The 17,520-nt window shown below is 36.0% G+C and overlaps 2 protein-coding genes across 3 annotated transcripts in view; both read right to left on the bottom strand.

Annotated features, from left to right (window-relative positions):
- LOC142348252 (TBC1 domain family member 19-like) overlaps nucleotides 1-5,196 on the bottom strand; it is a 60,269-nt gene extending 55,073 nt beyond the window's left edge. The window contains exons 1-3 of the mRNA XM_075399546.1: nucleotides 5,178-5,196; nucleotides 4,519-4,708; nucleotides 4,185-4,301 (exon numbers count right to left, since the gene is read on the bottom strand). Of these exons, the coding sequence (XP_075255661.1) occupies nucleotides 4,185-4,301; nucleotides 4,519-4,656 (255 nt within the window). The 5' untranslated portion in view covers nucleotides 4,657-4,708; nucleotides 5,178-5,196. The remainder of the gene's footprint in view (nucleotides 1-4,184; nucleotides 4,302-4,518; nucleotides 4,709-5,177) is intronic.
- Nucleotides 1-17,520, bottom strand: part of LOC142348258 (calcium load-activated calcium channel-like) — a 520,926-nt gene that overhangs the window by 419,848 nt on the left and 83,558 nt on the right. The window lies entirely within an intron of this gene.

Raw genomic sequence — 17,520 nt, 5'->3', positions numbered from 1 at the left:
GACATTAAGTGTTTCAGTTTTCCTGCTCACAAAAGATTGTGCTAACGAGATGGGTTTCTCGTTTCTGATGTAATTTGTTTTTATGGGAGCATTTCATGGGAGCATTTCAAGTAAAAATTTTTAACACTTTTTCTGGATAGTGGTAGTTCATAAAAACTGCTGGCCAATTGTGTGAGTTTTAATGTAGTTTTTGATCATATATTGTGTTCTTCGCTGTTTTTTTGTTACTTTTCTCCGATTTCCTGTATAAGATGACATATGTGAAAAGTGATCACTTCTTTTGGGTAAGTCACCAGAAAAATTCACCATATATGGTTTTTAATGAGTTGTCCGTCATGATTTCTTTAACCTGAAGAGAGAAAACATTCAGTATCTGTCAATGTAAGAGGGATGGGATGGTTCAACATTGAAGGTATAAGAGTTTTATCAACTATTTTTTGGCTTCCTTCCGCAGACTGTCCCATTTTGGAGTAGTCGTAGCAATAAAAGTCAATTTATGCTGCCGTCCAATTGTAAATGATTTGTACACATTCTGAGGGGACAAATTACTATGTTTGGCGAGCTTTTCAAGTTATGTTAGTGTTATGTTGTCTTTCAGAAAATTGTTGCAGGTTTTATCAGAACCAATAACTGAACCCAAAACTCGATTACTTTTAATATCATCAACATATGAACCCGGAAAACTTTGTTCGCCTTCTGAACAAACTCAAGTTCTGTAATGAGATGACATTTGATCACATTACAATAACCAAATGCACCGCCATGTGCATAGAGCTTATCTAGCACGATTCATAGTGATTCAATGCTACCGGCCCCATCACCGTCATCTGCGTACTACTTTTGAGCCAAATATTGTTCTTCAAGCATGTCGATGAGAGGAAGTGTAGCCACTCCGTACATTGCCATGGCTATTGGATCACCTTATGTTGTTCATTCCCGAGACTTGATTACTCTTTTATCAAGAAAAAGGTCTGATGGGGTCTTATAAGAGTTTCTGATGTTTTTTAGAGCCAGATCTCTATTCAAGCTATTAAATGACATGCAGTTGAAGGCCTTGATTTATGAGCTGAAGGCCTTGATTCATGAGTTGAGAAGGCCTTGATTGCTTTTGTCGTTCTTCTTTCACAATTTGCATTCCAGCTCAAAGTATTCGCGACCAACAGACCTGAGAGCCAGCAAAAATTCGTTAAAGAAGAAAATCAATCAAAAAATGGTTGATAAAGCAGGTTCCAATACAGCTTAAAAGCTTAAACTGTTTACAGTGGTAAGAAATATTGGAGGCTTCACAATTTATTTTCTTTATGATTGATAGCCTTTGGAACATTTAAGGTTTGATTCCAAATAGCAACAAATAGCATTTCTATTTTATATTACTTGACACGTAAAATTTTATTCCAGATTTAATTTGGGTCTTTTCCATTATAGCACCACCTTTTTTGTATGTTTATCATAATTGATGGGGGGCTATGATGAGAGAAGCCAATATTTTTTTACCTGTTCAAAGAATGTCAGGAATTTTAACTTCTAGCTTTGAAAATGAGCAAAATCGGAAAAAACTGTGATAACGGAAGAAAAACATAAAGAAAAACACAAGCGGACCAAGAACGGTTCTCTGCGGTACTCTTTTTTTCAGAATTTAATCAGTCACTGCATATTTTTCAAAGCAAATCTGCGACCAGTCATCTACGTAGCTACTAGTTATTCTATCTGCGTTCATGAAAAATCCTAGAGAAAAAAGTTTTCCTTAGAAAGATTTTATGATCTATTGAATCAACGCTTTTGATAAATCGAGAAAAGCAGCAGCTGCAATTTTTTTTAGTTCAAATCTTTAACAGTTTTAGTCAATTAAACAAGAGCATCGATAATTGATAATTCTTTCCAAAAACAAAGTGTTTCCGATAGTAACTGGTTTTTGTGTATTAAATCGAAATCTTGGTTTTTGAGTGTTTTGAAAACTTTTCCTAAAGCAGGTGTTAGTGAAATTGGTCTGTAATTAAATTGGTCTGTGTCACCTTATTTAAAATGTGGAGTTATGTTCTTAGGGCTGCTAAGATTTTTTTGTATCTTAAGATACTTGTTGAACGTTATTGGTTCGGCTAAATGCATTGCACCATCTATAAGCACCCATGAGGGTTTTCTGAAGACCCCGGGGTTATCTTGGGATTTATTAGAACTTTCAAGCACTCCTGACTAGCAATGTACCTAAATTCGAAAAGGGTTTTTACAGACGTTTATGGGACCATTTTCGTTTTTTAAAAAAATAAAAGTTACCAAGTTTACAGAAGCTGTAATTCAATAAGTTCACAATTTTTTGTCTGTAACTTGATGCCCAAAAAGAGTTCTTAAGTAAAAAGATACAGTTTGTTTTTTTCGCGCTCCTGGTTTCGTTGATTATACTCCATTTTTCTCTCTCAGTTGTGGAATTGAAGATTAGTTGTTGCTGAAATTGTTAAAGTCATTCAGATAGCTTTCATTCAATGATTTTTTATAAAAGTTTGAAATCATTTAACATTTGAGCAAAATTTACATCTTTCATCTTGACATTAAGTGTTTCAGTTTTCCTGCTCACAAAAGACTGTGCTAACGAGATGGGTTTCTCGTTTCTGATGTAATTTGTTTTTATGGGAGCATTTCATGGGAGAATTTCAAGTAAAAATTTTAAACACTTTTTCTGGATAGTGGTAGTTCATAAAAACTGCTGGCCAATTGTGTGAGTTTAAATGTAGTTTTTGATCATATATTGTGTTCTTCGCTGTTTTTTTGTTACTTTTCTCCGATTTCCTGTATAAGATGACATATGTGAAAAGTGATCACTTCTTTTGGGTAAGTCACCAGAAAAATTCACCATATATGGTTTTTAATGAGTTGTCCGTCATGATTTCTTTAACCTGAAGAGAGAAAACATTCAGTATCTGTCAATGTAAGAGGGATGGGATGGTTCAACATTGAAGGTATAAGAGTTTTATCAACTATTTTTTGGCTTCCTTCCGCAGACTGTCCCATTTTGGAGTAGTCGTAGCAATAAAAGTCAATTTATGCTGCCGTCCAATTGTAAATGATTTGTACACATTCTGAGGGGACAAATTACTATGTTTGGCGAGCTTTTCAAGTTATGTTAGTGTTATGTTGTCTTTCAGAAAATTGTTGCAGGTTTTATCAGAACCAATAACTGAACCCAAAACTCGATTACTTTTAATATCATCAACATATGAACCCGGAAAACTTTGTTCGCCTTCTGAACAAACTCAAGTTCTGTAATGAGATGACATTTGATCACATTACAATAACCAAATGCACCGCCATGTGCATAGAGCTTATCTAGCACGATTCATAGTGATTCAATGCTACCGGCCCCATCACCGTCATCTGCGTACTACTTTTGAGCCAAATATTGTTCTTCAAGCATGTCGATGAGAGGAAGTGTAGCCACTCCGTACATTGCCATGGCTATTGGATCACCTTATGTTGTTCATTCCCGAGACTTGATTACTCTTTTATCAAGAAAAAGGTCTGATGGGGTCTTATAAGAGTTTCTGATGTTTTTTAGAGCCAGATCTCTATTCAAGCTATTAAATGACATGCAGTTGAAGGCCTTGATTTATGAGCTGAAGGCCTTGATTCATGAGTTGAGAAGGCCTTGATTGCTTTTGTCGTTCTTCTTTCACAATTTGCATTCCAGCTCAAAGTATTCGCGACCACCAGACCTGAGAGCCAGCAAAAATTCGTTAAAGAAGAAAATCAATCAAAAAATGGTTGATAAAGCAGGTTCCAATACAGCTTAAACTGTTTACAGTGGTAAGAAATATTGGAGGCTTCACAATTTACTTTATGATTGATAGCCTTTGGAACATTTAAGGTTTGATTCCAAATAGCAACAAATAGCATTTCTATTTTATATTAGTTGACACGTAAAATTTTATTCCAGATGTGTATGTTTATCCATTTTTGTATGTTTATCATATTCCATTTTTGTATGTTTATCATAATTGATGGGGGGCTATGATGAGAGAAGCCAATATTTTTTTACCTGTTCAAAGAATGTCAGGAATTTTAACTTCTAGCTTTGAAAATGAGCAAAATCGGAAAGAACTGTGATAACGGAAGAAAAACATGTCGCCAATGACATGCAGTTGTGGTTTTTCAGCTGTGCGCTGATGGGACGCGATATCCGTTTTAAACATTACCTGATTGGCCAATACTTTGCTGAGCGGGCTCTTCTGGATCCTGTTCTGTACATCAGCAACAAACTGAGCGTTTGACACTACGGGGCTTTGGCCACTGATTGATGCCGCTTTAGTTTCCTGCAAAAAGACCACCAACTCTATTTTTTGCTATAGTAATGATAGCTAAAAAAAATTCAAAACTCAGAATAATTGTGATTAAAAGAAAAGACATTTACTCTCAAAGCCTCAGCTGCTCGCTGATTCGATCTTTTTAATATATTGAAGAACAGGATCGATGATAAAAATCGTTAATTGATTATTCATGACAGCAACTTAATATGGTAGAGAATTGTACCTGAAGAGCAGTTTGTTTTAGTAACAAGTAGATATCAGAACTCCTCAACTTTTGTGTTAATTCGTCGATTTTGGACTGTAGATCGTGTTCTGACATTTTTGGAAGCAGCTGCTTGCTTTGAACACTAGCTAATGCCATTCCAACTAATGATGCCGTTTTCTGTCAGCGACGATTCTTCAAACATCAACAGCTGAAATGATCCAATTTTAAATGCAAGCATAGTTGCAATAATTGGCAGCTAATTAATTGCAGTAGCTGATTGATGACCGTCTAAAACTTGGATCTATTACCCCCACCCCCCCCCCTTAACCCCTATTACAACTTATATATTGTTATATAGCACGTTTCTAGTAAATAATAGCACGTGCACCTGGGGCTTGTAAAAGTTATATACCCACTTAGCTGGAAAGGGGAGGCAAAACAGAATAGTAGAAGCATTCACACCCATGAAGAACGGGGGGTTGTCATCCTACGTAAAAGACAAGGTTGTCCTCAGGACAACCCAACCTTTTACAATGCATTTTTTTAAAAGAAAAGGTAAATTAAGAAATGGCCCTCCCCAACACTGTGTGAATATTGGCTGGTCCGGGGCCTTCCCAGAACTACGTCTGCATAAAGCATTTCGTATTGTTTAAATCTATCAATAACAAAATACATACAAACATCAGCTGAATAAGTTAAACAAAAGACAGAGGGCATAAGAAAACAAATGACAAAAGTAGATGAGTGCGAATAACAGCCTCCCTTCTTCAAACACAGCTCCCATTGAAGCATCAATAATTTCACTCCGCCTAAGCGTCTGTGACCCACGAATGCAGAGGATGGAGCTCCTTAAGAGAGCACAGCTGATTTTCCTCCTAAGATAAAATAGTTGTTAAAAAGCTAAGTCAATTATAAAATTCAATGTAAAATTGTTCTATTTACAATACAAACGATTTCGCTACCTAGCATCATCAGGTAAAATGCAGCTTAAAGTTATTCTATTTACAATTTAAAATAAAACAGTAAAATGAGATAGAAAAGAAACCAATTTGTCAACTTAAAATTACGTCTGTTATTTAAAACAAACGTTTTCGAACTTTACGTCTGTCGTCGAGTAAAACTGTTTCACAAATTGTTAAAGGATAAGAAGAATATGTATTTACATTTGTCCGAGACCACAATAAAGACAATTCTAAAAACAATTTTCAAAAATTTAATCAAAAAATTTTCTAAAAACAATATTAAACCTATTTACAACTCATATTTACAACTGTAATCAATTTCTTTAAAAGTATTCCAATTCCGGATTTTTCGATTTTGGCCATGTTCTTGTATTTTTAGGGTTATTCCGAATTTGCCCTAACCATAAGCATCCCTCTTGTGGAGGTTTTGCAAATTTCGTTTTGTCAGGCACATAATGTTTTCTGCCCTATGTACTCTCATCTAGTCAAAATTATGATTTGAACTAATATTTTAGCGTGAGTTCCCTCCCCCTATATTCATTGCGTGTGTTTAGTGCCGGCTTCAGCTTGCTGATATATATAGCTTCGATAATCATTAGTTTTTCTACTGTCCGACAGGCGTCGAATTTTCCATTCAATGTCATTCGTGGCGCCACGACATTCAACCAGATGATGACCCACCTGTGAATGCTTCTTTTGACGTTCTGTTGTCCTTGTGGTAAAATGCCGGCTTGTTTGCCCAACATAGATGGAACCGCATCCATTACATTTAATCTCATATACCAAGTGGGATTTCAGGTCTCTATCAAAAGATGATTTCAGTGTGGGGAAGCACGATCTTAATTTCCGCGTTGTAAAAACTACTTGCAATTCGCATAGTTTCTTCAGTTTGCTTGCAAAGTTTTGAGTGAGGTTGCCTCTTTATTGTAGGAAAATAGTTGGCTTATCAATAGATTTAGTCTTGTTTTTTTGATGCTCTTTTGGCGTTGTTCTTAATTGGTCTCTACCGCCACATATTATCTTTTCTAGAGTCTGATTCACTATTTTTGAAGACCATTCCTCTGGATATTGATTTTTGGTCCTGCAAGTTTTGTTCTTTTCAAGAGACTGGTCGAAGGCCAACCAATTTACTGAACTGTTCTCTACCAATAACTAACATCACCATTAGAAAAAAGGTAAAATAAAAGAGGTAAATTCAACATATTAAATTTTTAGCGCACCAACATCATTGTAGCGCAGCAACAAAAACGTGGCAAGTTTTCATTCCAAAAATTTTTGTGTACCAGTTATACGCTAATTTTGTGCCGTTCAGTTTAATTTACATACAAAAGAAGCCCGATTACAATTCACACCGACTTTATCAAGAGCTCTAAATTTTTGAGGAAGGACTTCAATTTCAATAGCAGTTATTTGCAATCTTTAGAAACTGTGCAACCGATATTGTCTCGATAACTTTCAAAAATCTTCCGTTCACCTCTAGGTTGATTTTTTGTTATGTCTTGCATTTAGAGCTACAATCAAACTTCGGAATCAATGCACTGTAAATGTTTACTTCTTAGGTTGGGGTTTTCATTTTTGTGTCAAAATGGCACAGAGGCTTTGATTTTGAACACAATGCGTTGCCTAATTGGCAATCAGTTACGGTAGCCGCCCGTGCGCAACACTATGTCTTTGGCTGATTGAGCGTGGTACTTGGTTAAAGCTCAAAGTAAGAAGTTAAATTGTTAAATGTAAAGGAAACCACTTTGTCAAATTAAAATTACTTCCAATATATAAAACAAACGTTTTCGGACTTTACGTTCATCGTCAGGTTAAAACTATTTTACAAATTGTTAAAAGATAAAATGAATATGTATTTACATGTGTCTGAGACGACAATTAAAACAATTCTAGGAACTATTCTACAAAATCAATCAAAAATTTTTCCCTATATACAATATTTAAGTCAATTATAAAATTCAATGTAAAATTGTTCTATTTACAACACAAATGATTTCATTACCTAGCATCATCAGGTAAAATGCAGCTTAAAGTTATTCTATTTACAATTTAAAATAAAACAGTAAAATGAGATGTAAAAGACACCAATTTGTCAAATTAAAATTACGTCTGATATTCAAAACAAACGTTTTCGAACTTTACGTCTGTCTTCGAGTAAAACTGTTTCACAAATTTTTAAAGGATAAAAAGAATATGTATTTACATTTGTCCGAGACCACAATAAAGGCAATTCTAAAAACAATTTTCAAAAATTTAATCAAAAAATTTTCTATAAACAATATTAAACCTATTTACAACTCATATTTACAACTGTAATCAATTTCTTTAAAAGTATTCCAATTCCGGATTTTTCGATTTTGGCCATGTTCTTGTATTTTTAGGGTAATTCCGAATTTGCCCTAACCATAAGTATCCCTCTTGTGGAGGTTTTGCAAATTTCGTTTTTTCAGGCACAAAATGTTTTCTGCCCTATGTACTCTCATCTAGTCAAAACTATGATTTGAACTAATATTTTAGCGTGAGTTCCCTCCCCCTATATTCATCGCGTGTGTTGAGTGCCGGCTTCAGCTTGCTGATATATATAGCTTCGATAATCATTAGTTTTTCTACTGTCCGACAGGCGTTGAATTTTCCATTCAATGTCATTCGTGGCGCCACGACATTCAACCAGATGATGAGCCACCTGTGAATGCTTCTTTTGACGTTCTGTTGTCCTTGTGGTAAAATGCCGGCTTGTTTGCCCAACATAGATGGAACCGCATCCATTACATTTAATCTCATATACCAAGTGGGATTTCAGGTCTCTATCAAAAGATGATTTCAGTGTGGGGAAGCACGATCTTAATTTCCGCGTTGTAAAAACTACTTGCAATTCGCATAGTTTCTTCAGTTTGCTTGCAAAGTTTTGAGTGAGGTTGCCTCTGTATTGTAGGAAAATAGTTGGCTTATCAATAGATTTAGTCTTGTTTTTTTGATGCTCTTTTGGTGTTGTTCTTAATTGGTCTCTACCGCCACATATTATCTTTTCTAGAGTCTGATTCACTATTTTTGAAGACCATTCCTCTGGATATTGAATTTTGGTCCTGCAAGTTTTGTTCTTTTCAAGAGACTGGTCGAAGGCCAACCAATTTACTGAACTGTTCTCTACCAATAGCTAACATCACCATTAGAAAAAAGGTAAAATAAAAGAGGTAAATTCAACATATTAAATTTTTAGCGCACCAACATCATTGTAGCGCAGCAACAAAAACGTGGCAAGTTTTCATTCCAAAAATTTTTGTGTACCAGTTATACGCTAATTTTGTGCCGTTCAGTTTAATTTACATACAAAAGAAGCCCGATTACAATTCACACCGACTTTATCAAGAGCTCTAAATTTTTGAGGAAGGACTTCAATTTCAATAGCAGTTATTTGCAATCTTTAGAAACTGTGCAACCGATATTGTCTCGATAACTTTCAAAAATCTTCCGTTCACCTCTAGGTTGATTTTTTGTTATGTCTTGCATTTAGAGCCACAATCAAACTTCGGTATCAATGCACTGTAAATGTTTACTTCTTAGGTTGGGGTTTTCTTTTTTGTGTCAAAATGGCACAGAGGCTTTGATTTTGAACACAATGCGTTGCCTAATTGGCAATCAGTTACGGTAGCCGCCCCTGCGCAACACTATGTCTTTGGCTAATTGAGCGTGGTACTTGGTTAAAGCTCAAAGTATGAAGTTAAATTGTTAAATGTAAAGGAAACCACTTTGTCAAATTAAAATTACTTGCAATATATAAAACAAACGTTCTCGGACTTTACGTTCATCGTCAGGTTAAAACTGTTTTACAAATTGTTAAAAGATAAAATGAATATGTATTTACATGTGTCTGAGACGACAATTAAAACAATTCTAGGAACTATTCTACAAAATCAATCAAAAATTTTTCCCTATATACAATATTTAGCATATTTACAACTCATATTTACATCTGTTATCAATTTATTTAAAAACATTCCTATTCGGGATTTTTTGATTTGGGCCAAGTTCTTGTATTTTTAGGGTTATTCCAAATTTGCCCTAAACATAAGTATCCCTCTTGTGGAGGTTTCGCAAATTCCGTTGTAACGCACAAAATGTTTTTTGCCCAGTGTATCTTTCTCAAGTCAAAATTATGATGAGAACTCATATTTATGCGTGAGTTCTCGCAACCCATTTTCATCGCGTGTGATTAGTGTCGGCTTCAGCTTGCTGATATATATAGCTTCGATAGTAATGAGCTTCTCTACTGTCCGACAGGCATCAAGAATTTTCCATTCAATGTCATTCGTAGAGTCACAAGATGTTGACCCACATGTGAATGCTTCCTTTGATGTTCTGATATCCCAGTGGCAAAATCCTGGCTTGTTTGCCTAAAAAAGATGGATCCGCATCCATTACAATTATCTCATATACCATGTGGGATTTCAGGTCTCTATCGAAAGATGAATAAAAGAATGGGAGGCATGATCTTAATTTTCGCGTTATAAAAACCAATAGCAAGTCGCATAGATTCCTCATTTTGCTTGTATGGTTGCCTCTGTATTGTAGAAAAATGGTTGGTTTAGAATAAGATCTAGTCTTGCCTATTTGATGCTCTTTTGTTGTTGTTTTCATTTGATCTGTACTGCAATTTATTATCTTTTCTAAAGTCTGATACACTATTTTTGAGGACTGTTTCTCTGGATACTGATTTTCGGTCCCCAAGGTTTTGTTTTTTTTCAAAATGTTGCATTGTAAACCCTGTGAACCGTCCCTTGAATCATATGTTTACTTTTGCTGAAGCGGTGCACAGCTGTGAAGATGCAGTGTTTTTCCAGTGTCAGTTGGTTTTTGATACGAATGACGGGTGATATTTATTTTGCTGCTCACATTTACGCTGATTTCAAGAAAAGACAAAATTTATTCCATGTTAAATTTTTCTAAGGTACATTGCAAGTTTTCGTGTAATGAATTTGCAAAATTTAAGTGCTCATCCGGGTCACCACGAACAAAGCAGCTAATAACATTCACATAGCTTTTGAACAAATTCCTCTCCTCAAACAGCCCCTCTGTCTGTTGATTGCTGCAATACATACAGATTGAAACAACATCCTTCATATTGGCGTTTTCCTCAATTGTTACCTTTTAGCATTCTGCGGAAAAGCAAATTTTGCATGACTTTTATCCCACTCCTCTTCCTCGGAAGGTCACTCTCCGGTTAGAGTCTTTGCACTTCCCGTTCTGATCAGATCTGCAGATGATTTTACTAAGCTCTTGTTCTTACAGTGATGCCTCAAACAATTTCACTCACACGTTTGCTAGCAATTAGTAGAGCACCTACAGCCACAGCATCTGATTATACATACAGGATCCCAATACATTTAAAATAAACATTTGTCATCGCTAGCCTTCAAAAATTTTTCATTGCAGACCTTGGGATCTCTGGAAATAAGCTGTTTGAAGAGAAGTCTCTAAGAGCAATTTCTATAGCCTCTCGAATTGGCACGTTGATCTTCAAACTATTTACGTCAAGAGATACTATCTGCTTGTTATCTTCAAGATAGATAGAGAGAGAGAGAGAGAGAATCTAAGGCCTTTTTAACCGATAAACAAAATGAGAGGTCCGCGAAATATTGTTTATCGGTACAAACATAAATTTCTGAAGATATGTTTCCCCAGTTCGTTTTTAATTGTTTTGTTCAAGATCGTTGAATTTAGAATTGTGAATTTTTTGTTGCATTTTGCAGTGATCTACTATACGCCAATCAAAGGCGCTTGATGTGCCACAAAAATCACTTAGATGCTAACCTACTGGTGATTTACAGCTGACCTAACCGTTTTTTGATGCTCTGCCTTCCGCCTGTTTATATGTCTGCAAGTGTATCCAACACAGGTGGAATTGAATTCAATACATGTGATTTCGAATTCCACGTGCGCTTTTAGATGGCTAGAAAAAAGAACTTTAATGTTGGCAAACACAATTTTAGTTTCCGTGATGTGTAGATCACTGTAAAAAGCGTTATCTTAAGCAGTTTTTCCTTGAGTCTAATGCTCAATTGGCTTCCATAGGGTAAGAAAAGTGTGTGTATGTCCTTCTTTTTAACCTAATCGATTGAATTGTTTTCCACTGCTGTTTTGCGGTCTCTCTATAGTCACCTTAGATTTTTCCAATCGTCTGATTGAAAATACCTTACTACTAACTGTCCAGACCTAGGCTTTTTAGCCATACATTTTCATTATTTTTATGGACTGCGTCAAAGTAATGCCAGTTGGTTGTAGATCAAAGGAGGTTATTGATAGTAACCTCTACAACATTGCACTGTAGCTGGAAGGAGCGCAGCTACAGAAGTTGTTGGCTTCAGTTACCATTTACAAGAGACTTTTCTTTGCTCTCTAGACTGCCATATCCAGAAAAGCTAGTTCATGTTTTTCATCCCTTTTTTCAAACGTGAATTAAAAATTTTTACGCAAATTGTTTCCTAGTTGCATTTACAAACATTTAAAGCATTTACAAACAACACCGCCATTTGTTTGCATTGCTCCTTACTTATATGTTGACATTTATGTGAAACCAGTTCTCAAATTTTTTGCATTCTACGTCCTTATTATTCCAAACCACTTTTTTATGACAGATGGGAATTTTTATTGATTTTTTGTTTCTCCCAAGCTCTTCGTCGGTACTAAGTTTCTCTTCATTTTGGCAAAAATACTTTGAATATATTCAACAGTTTTGAAAGGTTTGATTCATTTTTTTGTGTATCAAAGAGCTTATTGTTTTTCGTAAAAACAAAAACTGATAAAAATACATAATTCTTCTTTTTGGAGTTCCGTATTTCTGACCTACTAGTCTCTGCTTTCTTACCCAGGTCATTTAGGCTAATTAGGTATTTTTCATCTCGCCTATTAGTAATCTACGTTGAAAAATCTTAACTGCCTGCACAAAGAAAACGCCGTTATTTGGTACACAAAATTTCAGAAAATTAGGTATTAAATCGTTATCTACACATTTATTTAGGAAATATATTTAATCTTGAGTTGCCATTCTTACGTTTTTCTGAGAATATCTCAAGTTTTTGGTTCGTTTTAAATCAGCTTCTTTTCACCATTACTCCGGCCAAATGTTTAACGTAGGCAAATGAGGGTAGAATCATGCTGGAAATCAGCGGACTGATTGGGAAATTCACTCGAAATACGGACAACTATGTCCGTAAGTAACAAATTTTCTTCCCTCGCAAGACGTTTCTATCTCGCTCTACGTTGGTTCTTACCCAATTTTTGCTTTCGTCTTCCCTTGTTGAGCAGGCTACTCAAATTGCCTTTTCATCGCCAAATGACTTCTAAAGTATGCAGTTCTCTATTCGTTTCTTGGTGGAGATGACGGTACTGCTTGAAGACAAACGCAGCGTAGCTGTCCTCTTTTTATGCAGAGAGCTTTGATGCCATTTGTTTCAGCGCTTTTGATGCTAATGGGCCAGCTCCACCCCACTGCATGCAAAAAATTGGCCAACTATCGCTTTCTCCGCCTCAGTAACTCTTTTTTCAACTTCGTTTTGTTAGATTCATGGTACCTATGGGCTTCTATACCGCTTTCAGGGCAGTTTTTTCCGGCGAAATAAAAACTTTGACATCAAAATAGGTTTTGTTGAACCTTGATTCTCAAAGTACGTTGGCTTTTACATCTGATCTTTCATCATCATCAGTTGTCGCTGATTTAAGAGCAAAGGTTTTCCTTTGCAATGGCTAAAGATGAAGCTTGATCTCGACATCATGGAAAACATCACTTAACAAGTCCGCAAAGGAATTGCGAAGTTCTTTATTTCTCATGCGAGTATATCCTACTTTCCGACAGTAGAGGGCTTGTAACACAGTGAAATTTTCACTGCTTATGAATTTTGATGGCATCTTCACTGGGTCCCAGCCATAGCGAAGGGCAATGCTATCACGGAATTCGATTTTCGTTAGGTCAAAGCGATATGGTTTCGATGGCAGGGCGTTCAACCAGCTTGATGCTCCCTTTTTACTAGCTAAATCAAGTGATCGAATCCCGATCTTATTCAGTTCGCTCCTAATTTTTGTTTTTTTAAATTGATACCAAGATGTTTCTCCTTCTTTTTTTCATGTATGATTTGTTGTTGCTTTAGTACGGCTTCGGGTGGAGTAAGGGACGAGGGACTTGAGTGATGAACTGATTGTTCATAATCCTTAAAAAACTTCAGTTTCAGGGATGATCAGGTTATCCTCCTTCATTGGCATCGAAAAAATTGTCACGGTGTTTTTGATTAGAGGCGGGATTCTTTAATCGATTAGGTCGTTTCTCATGGTTGGTTGATTTTGCATACTGCTTTATTAGGTTTTCACTTCTAGGTGTTGTACGAGCAAAAAAATTAACTTACGCTGCACTGATCAAATGAACAATTTATAAACTTTTCCAGTTAATACTTTAGCTTAATCGGCCAGCATTTTTAACAACAATTTTGCTTGCTCGTTTAGTGACCTAACTACGAATTTCTGTTCTTCATTATCAAACCTATCGCATTACCAAGTACTCTACAACCGTCAACTATTTCCACTCTGTCGTGAAAAAAAAGTCTGTTGCGTTTTTTCGAAAAGATGTTCTTTGTTCACGATGTGGCATTTTGATAAGATGGTAACCGAAAGTAGGACCCTGTTTTTTCAATGAGTCTAAAATTTTTTCAAGTCATCAATAGAACCAACAGCGTTGCCATCGTCAGCATACCATTTTGAACTGTAAAGCAATCGTCAATAAGTTCCATTAAGGGGATAATGGCAATTCCATACATCGAAACAGCAAAGCGATTGCTATGGGTTTTATCTTCCTGAAAAAATTTTGCTTGTTTTTTGACGAAGAAATTCGATGGTTCACGATATGAAGTACTTATGTATTGATAGAGAGAAGGACAAATTTTTTGTAATGTTTTGTAAGGCAAGATCAAAGATGAGACCATAGAAATTTTTTTTGCGTCCATAGATAAGATCGCCTCCGAATCTGGGAATTTAGAAGCAACATTCAAAGAATGAATTGCATATGCAATTCCTCCCTTTTGATGCATACCAATTTTTCTACCTGACAATTTCCCAAATTCTCTGACAAAAAATTGGCCTGACAATTTCACAAATTCCAATGTACACCGGGGCATTTATCAAGAGCTATTAACCTACATGAATTAAAAGCAAGAAGGAAAAACAAATGAGACGTTGTTATGCGTATTGCTATTTTAGCAATCATTTTGCACAGATCTGTTGAATAAGACCTTAAAGATTTCAGAGTACTTTGCTATTTGTCGGAATTCAGGCCGGAAGGGCAATGGCTTCAATGCCTCTTCATGCCAGAGTTTCTAGTCATTGGGGCATTGAAATTTTCAGATATAGATTAATAGTACGGTAAAAGTGTTAGATTATCAGATGTTCATTGTTTACTAGATAATTCAAAATTGCTTTGCCAGGTTCCGTATGTTTTTCGCGTAAAACGTCGAGAACCGTTTTCTTGTCACTTTTGTCAGTTAAAGAAAGAACATCAATTTTTGCTTTCTCTATAAGTTTTCGAATGACATTGGATTTTTTTCTGTTGACATGTATTTATAAAATTCTTTGTATTCAGCAAATTATCATTTTGCTTTACTTCTGCAAATGCAATCATGGGTAGCTTCTGCTTCAAGAAACAGGGAATCTATGTCTCACTTTGTCCATTGATCTATCAGTCTAGGAATGTTTAGGCATCATCATCAATTCTTGTAGTGCAAGAATGAGATGAGGCATCACCATCATGCAGTACAATGCTGTTTCCGGGTTACAAACTTATAAAATGGCAGACAAGATTATATTTGAGATATCAGTTCTGCCTGTCGTGTTTCTTGGCAGCGTAAAAAAAGATTGCTCTTCAGGGAACAACTTGTTTGTAGATAACTCTCATAAGTTTTTTGCCTTCTGGTCTGGCTATCCGCCGCTGCCTGGCGTACAGTTTATAACCTTGAGGAGATTACTCTTGCATTTGTTTCACAGTTACGCATAGGTAGTTCCCATTGTGTTCTCGCCTAGCGCTGAGTCCGGTACACTGGACTAGGTTTTATGACAAATCCAAACTCAGGCTAAAATTTGTCAATATTTATGTTTTTTAATTTTCTCCAGCTATTTAAAAAGTTGTTTGAGACTTTGTCGTGATCATTAAAACCACCAATAACAGGTACGTTGTTTAGTTTTTTTTGTCTACAGTGTTGAAGAGTTCTGGTTTAGAGTTCTGTTGATGAGCATTTTGCAATCCAATTTTTTACATAAAAATACAACCTCCTCGCTGTTAAAACCGGAGTTTCATTCACACATTTTTTTGCTTCATTATTCAACTTTCATTTTTTCAGAAAAAAATTATATCACACATTGTTTCTTTAACTGGAGTTTTAGTTCAAATGCTAAAAATTTTAACATTTGAAACTCAAAGATTAAATTGGTTGTACTACATGTATAATTTTTCTTTCATTCATTTTAATTAGTGCAGTAAATTTTGATACAACGTTATAATTTAGATCTCATTTGATTTTGATCTTCATCCTCCAATTACCCTTTGACATTATACAATGTTTCCCGCTTTTAAATTTCACTCAGTTTATTCATATTTGCAGCCTCGTGGTCATACATGTCTGTTCACGCAAATTATTTTGTTTAAAGTCAGTTCATTTTTTTCTGCCTAAATCTCAGTTCAAACTAACTGGCCTCAATCTTTTTGAGCCCACTCCGCAAAATCAAGCGTTGAAATTAGCAGGCATTTCGTCTAGCAAATTTCACAAATTGAAAGTGTGTCTTCGTAATAAAATACGGCATGTAGCACTCAGCAAACAAAAGAAGTCCTCCAAGAAAGGACGCCTTTTGGGATATGCCTACACCGGAACCACCTTTCCGATGGCAAAAGTCGAGGGTACTGTATGAACTAGTTTTGCTCGCCAAGGAAAACATCATTCAGGATACACTTCTTGGCCGGAAACCTGAAATGGCAGAACCACCTATGGAGCCGATATACGACGAAGCGGTCATCGGATCTTCTGCGCAATCAAAACGGGAACGCAATGGCCGAAAGGCTCCACAAAAAATGAATTGGCAAACAATTGCCAATGACTCATCGAAATAGGAATAATGTGCGGAGTCGAACACTTCTCTGGAAAACTCTGTGGATTTTTGTAAAATTGTAATTTCGGGAACGAAGAAGAGACCTTGATCAGATAAGTTTATAATCACTAATTTAACCGTGCCTGAAAACAAAGGAAGGCTTAAAAACAGAAGGTGGAGCCGAGAAGAATTTTATAACTAGCAGTCAATATCAAACTCGGGAGGCGAAATTAGCATCAAACAAACGCACACAAGAAGACTTTCATTCCGGCTAGTGTGAATGTAATTCAATGCCACCCTCCTGGAATTGATTAAAAACACCCTCCTGGATTTAATTAAAACACCCTCCTGGAATTAGTCTCCTTGGAATTAGTCTCCACACCCGCTATGTGGTTAAAATTGTGGGGGACTGTGACTTCTGAATCGCCGGTAACTATTCGTCGCAAAAAGCAAAACCTGCAACAATTGACTTTTGTTAAACCACTTTGCAAAATTATATTACAAAAAAAAATTCAGAGAACTCAGAACTTAAAGAAAAGATCACTCAACACAGTAGATGAAAAACTTCATCCCAAGGACTCTGTAAAATTTCAACAAAGATTGTGCAAACTCTACGAACAGGCGACGATAACATGGTTGCCACGATTCAAAACGGCCTCAAGTTGATAGAGTTTCTTAACACGCCTAATGAATTGGGAAATATTTCCACAACTCTACTAAAGACCCAGGAAGTATTATTTGCATTTTGAAAAAATTCCTCGCGGCTCAAATCATCAAAAGTTGCTCATATGCAAATTGGGTACATTAAATCAAAAAACCACAGTTCCGGACATTCTCAAACAATGAACCGATACAAATTGAGGGCACGATTCGGAATCCGGTAGCTAGCAACGGCTGGCACACTTCAGCTGCCACTTTCACAGTCGTTGCCTATGGCCTCTAA

The sequence above is a fragment of the Convolutriloba macropyga genome, chromosome 10 (genome assembly GCF_964194025.1).
Source record: "Convolutriloba macropyga chromosome 10, txConMacr16.3, whole genome shotgun sequence".
NCBI classification, from domain to species: Eukaryota; Metazoa; Xenacoelomorpha; order Acoela; family Convolutidae; genus Convolutriloba; species Convolutriloba macropyga.
This window is presented reverse-complemented; position numbering and strand designations above follow the sequence as displayed.